This window comes from Nicotiana tabacum, chromosome 5, assembly GCF_000715075.1.
Source record: "Nicotiana tabacum cultivar K326 chromosome 5, ASM71507v2, whole genome shotgun sequence".
NCBI classification, from domain to species: Eukaryota; Viridiplantae; Streptophyta; class Magnoliopsida; order Solanales; family Solanaceae; genus Nicotiana; species Nicotiana tabacum.
In genome coordinates, this window is record NC_134084.1 from 85144565 (window position 1) to 85155341 (window position 10777).

Genomic DNA, 10777 nt, shown 5'->3' on the forward strand with positions numbered 1-10777 from the left:
CATGAAGAAATCCACGATTTAATAAATTCTGAGATTCATGAGGAATCCACTGAGCCCGAGGCTCAAGAAAATAAGGAACTATCAATAAATCCAATCAATATTGAGACAAATTTGAATCGAGTGGATATAGTGGTGGATTATGTCTTTGCATATAATGTTGCATCTAGCATTATGCAAGAAAGTGAGGATCTTGAACCTCAATCTGTTGGAGAATGTCGACAAAGACTTGATTGGCCAAAATAGCAAGAAGTAATCCAATCAGAGTTGAATTCACTTGCAAAACATGAAGTTTTTGGGCTTGTAGTCCAAACACCTAATGGTGTTAAGCCCGTTGGCTATAAATGAGTCTTTGTACGCAAGAGAAATGAGAAAAACGAGGTACAAAGATATAAGGCACGCCTTGTTGCACAAGGATTTTCACAAAGGCCTGGTGTCGATTATGAAGAGACATATTCACCCGTTATGGATGCTATAACTTTCCGTTATCTCATTAGTTTTGCTGTCCATGAAAAGCTTGACATGCATTTAATGGATGTGGTTACCGCCTACCTTTATGGCTCACTTGATAATGAGATATACATGAAAATTTTCGATGGATTTAAAATGCCAAACGCACATAATTCAAAGTCCCGAGAAATATTTTCAATCAAATTGCAAAGATCTTTGTATGGTCTAAAACAATCAGGACGAATATAGTATAATCGTCTTAGTGAGTATTTATTAAAGGAAGGTTATATAAATGATGTCATTTGCCCATGTGTTTTTATAAAGAAAACAACATCGGAATTTGTTGTACTTGTCGTATATGTTGATGACATAAACCTTATTGGAACTCCTATAGAACTCCAAATGGCAATTGATTAAACAAAATTATATCTTGGTTTGCAAATTGAACATTTGGCAAACGGAATTTTTGTTCATCAATTTGCCTACATAGAAAGGTATTGAAACGGTTTTACATGGATGGAGCACATCCATTAAGTACTCCGATGGTTGTTCGGTCACTTGATGTGAATAAGGATCCATTCCGACCTCAAGAAGAGAATGAAGAGCTACTTGGTACTGAAGTACCATATCTTAGTGTAATTGGTGCACTAATGTATCTTGCCAATATTACAAAGCCTGACATAACTTTTTCAGTTAATGTCTTAGCAAGATATAGCTCTGCTCCCACAAGGAGAAATTGGATGGAATCAAACACATATTGCGGTATCTAAAAGAGACTACCGATATGGGCTTATTTTATGGCAATAATTACAGTCCTGATCTTGTTGGTTATACCGATGCTGGGTATTTATCTGATCCGCACAAGGCTCGATCTCAAACAGGTTATGTGTTTACCTGTGGAGGCACTGCCATATTTTGGTGATCGACTAAGCAATCAATTGTGGCTACTTCATCTAATTATGCTGAGATAATTTCTATTCATGAAACAAGTCGAGAGTGTGTGTGGTTGAGGTCTATAATACATCTTATTCGAGACAAATGTAGTTTGAAATGTGACAAACTACCCACGATTTTGTATGAAGACAATGCAGCATGCATAGCCCAATTGAAGGGAAGGATTCATAAAAGGAGATAGGACAAAACACATTTCACCAAAGTTATTTTTCACACATGATCTTCAAAAGAATGGTGATATCAATGTGCAACAGATTCGTTCAAGTAATAATATGGCTGATTTGTTCACAAAATCTCTACCAACGTCAACCTTCAAGAAGCTAGTATACAAGATCGGGATGCGAAGGCTCAAGGATGTGAATTGATGCTCTCATCAGGGGGAGTTAATGCGCTTTGCACTCTTTTTCCCTTACAAGGTTTTTCCCACTGGGTTTTCCTTGAAAGGTTTTTAACGAGGCAACCAAAAGGCGTATTATTAGAGATGCGTACTCTTTTTCCTTTTCTAGAAATTTTTTTCCCATTGGGTTTTATTTTAGTTAAGGTTTTAACGAGGCACATTACTTATCGAGTAGACATTCAATGGGGAGTGTTATAAATAGAATTCTATTTATGGTGAATGTCCATATTCAGAGAGATTCTAGGGTTTATTACTTGGTGGCTAAGTCAATATCTCCCTATAAATAGAGGGTTCTATTCCATTGTAATTTATCCCAAAATTCAATAAGAATTTCCTCTCTCTCTTTCTCTGCAATATTGTTCTTCTACTTTTATTGTTTCATAACAAGTATATTATTGTTGGTATACCATAATTAATGTAGTATATCGAATTATAGGATTTTCCATTTTAACTATAAAGCATAGAAAGAGGTTTTAAAAAAAGGAATAATAAAAAGAGTAACATGGTAACTCTCAGTAATCATAATCTATTACAGAGGGTAGAAAGTATCCCCATACAAATATTAAGACTTGATTATTTTTTTAAAAATAAATAAACTAAAAGTAAAAGAAAGTGATAACATTTTTTAGGCAGAAGAATTTTACTGAAAAATAATAGAAAATATAATAATAAAAAAGGAATAAAAAGTAGATTTTATTGGAAATAATAACATTAAAAAAATAAAAAAATATGTCAAAAAATAAAAATTCAAGATAAAAAAATAAAGTAAAAAAAGTGAGAGGGTTACTACTAGCAAGAATAAAAAAGAATAAATAAAAAATAACTACAAAAAAGAAAAGAAAAAATAAAAAATAAATAAGAGCACATAATTTTATTAGAAATAAAAAAAATAAAGTGAAAAAAATAGCAACAAAATATGAAGAAAAAAAAATAAGACAAAAAATAGTGAAAAAAAACAAAGAAAAGAAGGAGAATGACTTTTGGTGACGCCTGGCCATAGAAAAGGAGGGGGCATGTTTGGTCTTAAATTTTTTTAAAAGGGTCATATTTTATCCTTTTTTTTTTCAAAAAGATGAGCACTTTAGTCATTAAATCTTTAAAAGGGGCTCTAAATAGTGGAATTTTCAGAAATCACTATTGTTTAGTGGCTATTAACTTTCTATAGCTACCATGTACATAATTACTTTCTATAGTTACTATTCAGTTATTACGGTAGTGTATTCGCTGCATTCGCGCTGCTGTATTCATGAATACAACAGCAAAAAATGCCTAACAATTAGGGCAGTCCAGTTGTACGCACATGTATTCACATGTATTTGCGTTGTTGTATTCATGAATACAACAGTAAAAAGCACCTAAAATCAGGGCAGTCCAATTGTACACGCATGTATTCACACGTATTCACGCCATGTATTCATGAATACAGCAGCAAACAACGCATAAAATCAGGGCAGTCCAGCTGTACGTGCATGTATTTACATGTATTCGCGCTGCTATATTCATGAATACAGTAGTAAAAAGCACCTAAAATCAGGGCAGTCCAGCCGTATGCGCATGTATTCGCGCCATGTATTCATGAATATAGTAACAACAATCACTTAAAAATAGGTATGTCCAGCTATCTAAGAGAGAGGAAAAACATAAATAGCTTATTTCATGCCTTATTTCATGCCTCAATAGTAGTATATACCATAAATACTTATTTTGCTATAAAATATCAAATGTAGCTATAGAAAATAATATTTTAAAATAATTTTGAATTATAATAAATATGGTGTATACCTTTGCTATAGGATGTAAAATTTCCCTCTAACTATCATTTTCTGGGCCAATGAAAGAGTGTTTTAGGAGCCTCAGGCAAAAGCAACCCAACATGATAACATTTTGAGAAACTTTCAAAAACCACTATGTTTTAGTGGTTATTAACTAGTTGTAGCTACCATTTACTATATTACTACCTATAGTTATGTTTTCAGGGGTTTTAGAGTGTATTCGATGTATTTAAGCTACTGTATTCATGAATACAGTAGCATTTCTAGGCGTGAAACATGGGATTACAGCTAGACAGATTTTTGTATTCGACTGTATTCACGGTGTGAAACAGGGGATTACAGCTAGACAGATTATTGTATTCGACTGTATTCACGATATGTATTTGTGAATACAGTAACGTAAATAGCGCAATTCATAGTCTATTCAGCTATTTTTAAACGGAAAGTGAATCAATTAACATAATAGACTCCTAATATAACTCAACAAACTCAATTATAACCCACAAAATTTGTATTTCCAGTTATAAAAAAAAATTTCAACCGAAAAATACCCCGAAAATATAGCAATCTTCAGAGAAAATATGCTGAATATTTTTTCTAGCCGATAAATACAACAAAAACAGAGCAATTTGAATACATATATACATCTGAATACATAAATTATATTAATTAAGAAAATATATGAATACATTCGTAGAATACAACGAGACAGTGAATACAATGAAATACATGGAATACAACGAGATATATTGAAATACAATGAAAAAAAGACAACAAATACATGAAAATACAGCGAGATACATTGAAATATATTAACAGAAAATCCAACAGTTGGTGTGGTTCCGAGGGCAGCCATGAGAGGTGTGACCGAAGCTGAAATCTTGAGTCTTTGGGTAGTATTATAGAAGTGAGGAAAAGCGTGTTTTTCAAGCTTGTTATTAGAGTGAATGAAGTGGGTTGCTTTTAGAAAAGATGCCATAACATCAGGACTTTTAATTTTCTACTAAAAATTGGAGATGAGGAGATATAGTAGCAACGCACGGGGGTTTAAGTATGGCCTACTGTAAGAATGAATTGGCTCGATTTAGGAATAGTTTTAGATGCAGTAAGGAAAAAGAACTATTCACACTCAAGCCACCTCTTTTTGGTGTAATTGCATTTGGAGTTGTGATTTGGTCATCGTCGTCGGATCGTCTACTTCAATGGAGGTGGTGAGAGGCAAGAGTTGCAGTGGCCATGTCCAGATTTTGTCGCAAAGCAACGACCATCAGAATAGGGTGGATCTTTCTCTCTAGGGCTTGATTTTGACATTGATTCAGAGCCCCAGCCCACTGACAATGAAAATTTCGCGAGACAATGGAGAAAAATCAATGGAGAATAGTGGTTGTTTTCGTCCATCTCTCTTCGTGATTGGGACGTGTGGTTCTCTAATGAGAGAAAAATAATACAAAGAGTATTTTATGTCTTAAGGGTAGGAGGTAACCATAAATAAATATTTAGCTATAAAAATCAAAAGGTAGCTATGGAATATAATTTTTTAAAAGGGTATTTATTTAAAATAAATAAGGTATCAACCTTTGCTACATGAGGTAACTAATCCGATTAAATATCTATGTTTGGATCCAGGGCGATAAATAGAAGATTTTTTAGGGTGCGGCTTCGCTCCATTACTCGACGCTCCAGTAAATGTCAATACAAATCTTGATGAATGACACGTTCTGTTATGTATTTGAAAGGCTGTGATTCTTTGTTAGTTTTCTCTACATCTGGTTACTCTAGTAATGCTAGAGTTGAAAAAAACTAAGAGCAATCTGGCAAGGTGCTGACTAGGAACAAGCCCTCAGCCTATTTGAACTTTCAAAAGCTTTTGCACTTATCTCCTACTAAAAGTCATCATTATTATCCCAGGCAAAGTCATGAATTTTAATAAGATGATTAAAAAAATGCACAAATGTGATAATTTGAGATTATAAATTTTTCTTATGCTAAAATCTTTATCCTAATTGCATAGTGTAATAAACGAAAGAGATTCAATTGAACCCTTGTGCACTTTAGCTACGCTATTAAATTTATTACATACTGTTATATTTTATTTCAAGAAAGCACAACCATCAAAGTCTTTCATTTCGCAAAGCAGAAACTAAAGATTGCCAAGTTTGTCTTCTTCTTTTATGTTAAACATATTTTTATTTATTGTTTAACAAAATAAAATTTACTTAACTCTTTACCCGTAGAAAATCAGTATTACTTAGTTAAGTTGGACAATAATTTGTAAGAGGAAGCGTAAAATAGAACCTCGAGGCCAAAATTTGACTCACCAGTTTTTATTTTTTATTTTTTATTTTTTTTTAAACGCTACCATTAAACTTTTTTTTCAACTGCTACAATTAATTTGTAACCAAAATAGAGTAGATGCTAAAAAGGAATCACAACCTTTCAAAATATAACAGAACGCGTCATTCATCAAGATATGTATTGATAATTACTGGAGCGTCGAGTAACGGAGCAGCGCCGCACCCGATATTTTATATATGTACAAAATAAGGCTAATATTCACATGGTTTAGCTTGAGTTTTCTATTTAAAAAAACTCGAAGCTTGTTTGTGCTATCTTCGGAACCTGTCTCGAAGTCTCGCTTCGATCGATTATGTTTCGAACTCGACCAATCGTACGGATGTTGAAATCTATTTCGACCGTATATATATATATATATATATATATATATATATATATATATATATATATATATATTGATTTTACAAAATCCGTCAAACACGTACAACCCAGATACAATTTATGTTTATTGTATGTATTTTATATGTCAATTTGTGAGAGCAATTGGGGAGATGCGAATTGTGGAGTTGATTTATCATAAGGTCAGTCAACTTATGAAATTGGATTAAAAAGTTACTTTTTTTGTTTTATAATAGAAAGTCACTCGTTTTTGCTATATCACCTACAAAGTCACTTTTTTGTTTTGCAACAAAAATGTGACTTTGTTTTTGACATTTCACCTATGAAGTCACTCTACATTCAGGTGATATTTTTGATGGTTTTGGATGTGCTTGATATGAAGGAAAATAATTTTAAAAAAATATTTTTTATTTTTTTTATGTTTAGTTGACTTAAATATTTTATAAAATATTTTCTTCATCATCTCATTTTTTTTAAATTTGCAAAAAAATGACTTCCCTATCAAATGGAGAAAAAATATATTTTAAAATTCTTTCTCAACCTTCCCCACATAATTCTCCATGCCCACCTCCACCCCAACCCCTCCCTCCACCCTCTCACCCACCCCACCCTCCCAACCCATCCCCACCCCACGTACCCACTCTACCCCTCACCCCACCCCTATCCCTTGCCCCACCCACCCTTAGCATCACCACCCCGGCCCATAGACCCCGACCTACCACCCTCCCCCACCCTTACCTATTTTGTCTCTTATAGTGTTTGCCTATTATATATATATATTTTTAAAAATTCTGCTACCTAACCAAATACCAGAATATATTTTCCTATATACCAGGCACACCCTTTAGTGGCAACTTGTTTTTGAAGCTAAACTTCCCACATTCTTTTATATTCATAACTAGTAAGATTGAACTCCATGTTTATTTTATCTTTGGAGCAAATCAAATGAAAAGTTGACGGAGAGAATGATAGTAAAAAGTTAGATACATTATGTTCTTAACATATGTAAGTTGTTCTCCTCTACAACATGTTGCTATATTTTTCGACTGAAACAAAAAGACTATCAATTAAGGTAACTAATTTTTCTGAGAAACATTTCAAAATAATATTCTTGCATTTGGAATAGATAATATTGACCCAGATAACTAAGAATAGAATTATAAAGCATGTGTTCTTGTCTTCAGAAGCCCTTAACCTAAAGGAAAATGCTATTTGAAAAAAAAGAAAGATGTGGCTGTCTTCAATCCTTTTTTTTTGGTAATTAACTTTTATTTCCACGTAAATATATACACGTATATCAATGCCTACTCTAAGGATAATAGTTGAGCTTTTGCATACTATTCCTCAATGTACCGTGCCTATCACCTATACAATGAATGTCTCTAACTATTTGTTTAGTAATAGCATCACTACTTCTCTTAATCTTCTGAAAAATTCTCCTATTTCTTTTCATCCATATGTTATACACTGCTCCAGTCATACCCAGCCTGTACACCATGATTTTAGCTCCATTGCCTTTCATCTGCTCTATTGCCCATTTGATCTCCTCATCCCATCTTTTTGGTTCACGATTGATGTTCATCCATTTTAGTAATCTTCTCCATATATCTTCTGAGAAAGAACAAGTAAAGAAAATATGGTTGTGACTCTCCATCTCATGCTCGCACAGTGGACATTCTGGATCGACTTGCATTCCCCATTTCCTCAATCTATCTTTTGTGCATAGACTCTCCTGTAATGCTAGGTACATTATAAATTTCCACTTTGGACAGCTTCTGTTATTGCATAGCAATTGACTCCAGCTTACCTTTAGGAAATCCCCTCTTAGTTGTCTGTACATTCCTCTAATGGAAAATGAACTATTTTGCATTACCTTTCCTGTGTCTAAATCTGCTTCATTCAAGTATTTCCCAACTTGTAATATTTTCCTTATAATCTAAGAAGCTTGCTTTGCATCAACTTCCCATGGCTCCCTTCCTTTTAAATAGTATGCATGTACCCATTTGATCCATAGTTTATCCTTTTTCTTTCTCAAGTCCCACAAATGCTTCAGCAACGCTGCCCTATTCCATGTGTTGAGGTCTGTGACATTCAACCCTCCCTTAGTTTTAGGCCTGCACAGCTTGTTCCATGCTACTAAAGCCTTCTTGCTCGAGCTAGTATCACTAATCCATAGGAATTTCCTACACATGGCTTCAACCTGTTGAATGATTTTCTTTGGCAAAGGAAAAATCTATGACCAGAATGACTGTATGGCAATGAGTACACTTTTGATCAGTTGTAGTCTTCCTGCATAGCTCAGAAACTTCACTGTCCACTGTTTTATTCTCCCTAGCATTTTGTCTAGCAATGGTTGGCATTGGATTACTGATAACCTTTTAGTACTTAGTGGAACAACTAAGTATCTAAAAGGAAGTTCACCTATGCTGAAACCTGTAACTTGAGTAATCTCCTGTTGTACTGCCTTTAAGACTCCTCCAAAATATATGTTGTTCTTGTTCTGGTTTGCCACTAAGCCTGAAGCTCTTGAAAAACTGTTGAAACACTCATATAGTAGCTGCACAGACACCTTATCTCCTCGATAGAAAAGAAGTAGGTCATCAGCAAAACTGAGCTGGATAAGACCCAATTTTTCACATCTTGGGTGGTAGTTGTAGTTAGGTTGATCCTTTAAGTTCTTCAAGCTTCTGGTCAGATAGTCCATTGCCAAGACAAATAGCAATGGAGACATAGGATCTCCCTGTCTCACTCCTCTTCTTACATTAAATGGAATAGTAGGACTATCATTGATATTGATAGAATAGGATACTATTTTAATGCATTCCATAATCCAACCTGCAAACTTTGTAGGAAAACATAGTCCATCAAGCACCTGCTCCAAAAATACCCATTCAAGAGAATCATATGCTTTTTTGTATGTCTATGATCATACATCTAGGTGAGATCCCTTTCCTACCATACCCTTTTATTAGTTCATGGTTGAGTAATATATTATCCATCAGTCCTCTACCAGGTACAAATGCTGCCTGACTCTCATCCACCAGTGTGTTCATGACCATCCTTAGTCTACTTGTCAGCATCTTGGATATGATCTTGTATAGGGTAGTGCAGCAAGAGATTGGTCTGTATTCTTTTATTGAGGTTGGGTTCTTCACTTTGGGAATAAGTGATGTGCAATTTATTAGTTTGGACATTTTCCCAGTGCTAAAGAACTGCAGGACTGCCTTTGTTATCTCATCTCCATTTATTTTCCATGTTCTCTTAAAAAAGCAAGCATTAAAACCATCTCCCCCAGGTGCCTTCATATCATCAATACTCATGAGGGCCTCATGTACATCCTCTTTTGTAAAAGGAGTTATGAGTTCCATCTGTTGCTGCCTACTTAGCATTGGTCCATTCCTTATCCTCCCAGGTGTATGGCGGGTATACTTCCACATGTAGATCCCAACAGATTCTTGTAGAAATCAACCACTTCAGTTTCAATCTCTTTATAGTCAGTTAAGGTATTACCCTTACTATCAATGAGGTTACTGATTTGATTCTGAGCCTTCCTTCCTTTCATGCTTGCAAAGAAATAAGCATTTTTGTTGTCTCCCAACCATAGCCATTGTATTCTTGACTTTTGTTTGTAGATTGACTCCTCAATTTTATCCCACTTCTCTAGCTGATTTATCATTCTTTCTCCTCTTCAAATAGTCTTGAAGGTGTACTATGATCCTTCATTCTACCTTGTACTTCTTGCAATCCTTCTCTTATACTGTTTATTTCTGCTTCACATTTATAAACTCTTTGTTATTTAGTTGCTTTAGGGCTGTTTTGACACTCTTCAAATTCTGCCATATATCTTCCATTGTCCCTACTTTCCATTTCCAGTTAGTTTCCACAATCTGCTCAAAGTCAGGGTGATCAGCCATACAATTATAGAATTTAAAGGGCCTTTTCTTATTATCATATTTCATATTTATTTCAATGCCCAATGGGGAATGATTTGAGAAAAGAGGGTTCATGACATGTACTTGCCCAGGTGGCATGTTGAGCATCCATTTGTAATTAACCAATGCTTTATCAATTCTGCTGAATACATGACTATTAGTCCATGTATATGATCTGCCTATTGTAGGTAGTTCATTCAAGTTGCATTCTTCAACTACTTCTCTGAAGTCCTTTGTTTCATTATCTTGCACCTTCCTGCCTTTTATTCTGTCTTCAACTCCCAATATTGAATTAAAGTCTCCCATTAGTAACCATGGTTCCTTAATTTGCTTCTCTATAGTTCTTATTGTGTCCCATAATGCTTTCCTATCATTGATACTATGCAGTCCATATATTGCAGAAAATTAAAACTCAGTCTTGCTTGTAATGCTTTTTACAACCCCATGAATCAACTATGCATAACTTCCTATCATTGTGAACTGCAGTCTATTTGGATTCCAAATCACCCGTATTCCCTTTTACATGTGTTGGATACATTATGATACCATTTCCATCCAGGTAGTGTACTTGTAGTTATCTT

General features: G+C 34.4%; 2 protein-coding genes across 2 annotated transcripts; both read right to left on the reverse strand.

The window, feature by feature from the left end:
• Positions 1–7573: 7573 nt before the first annotated feature.
• On the reverse strand, positions 7574–8014 carry LOC142180842 (uncharacterized). Its single transcript, XM_075252936.1, has one exon. The coding sequence runs from the start codon at positions 8012–8014 to the stop codon at positions 7574–7576; it is 441 nt and encodes a 146-aa protein (XP_075109037.1).
• Positions 8015–10025: 2011 nt separating this feature from the next.
• LOC142180843 (uncharacterized) lies at positions 10026–10502 on the reverse strand. Its single transcript, XM_075252938.1, has one exon. The coding sequence runs from the start codon at positions 10500–10502 to the stop codon at positions 10026–10028; it is 477 nt and encodes a 158-aa protein (XP_075109039.1).
• Between the last annotated feature and the right edge of the window lie 275 nt (positions 10503–10777).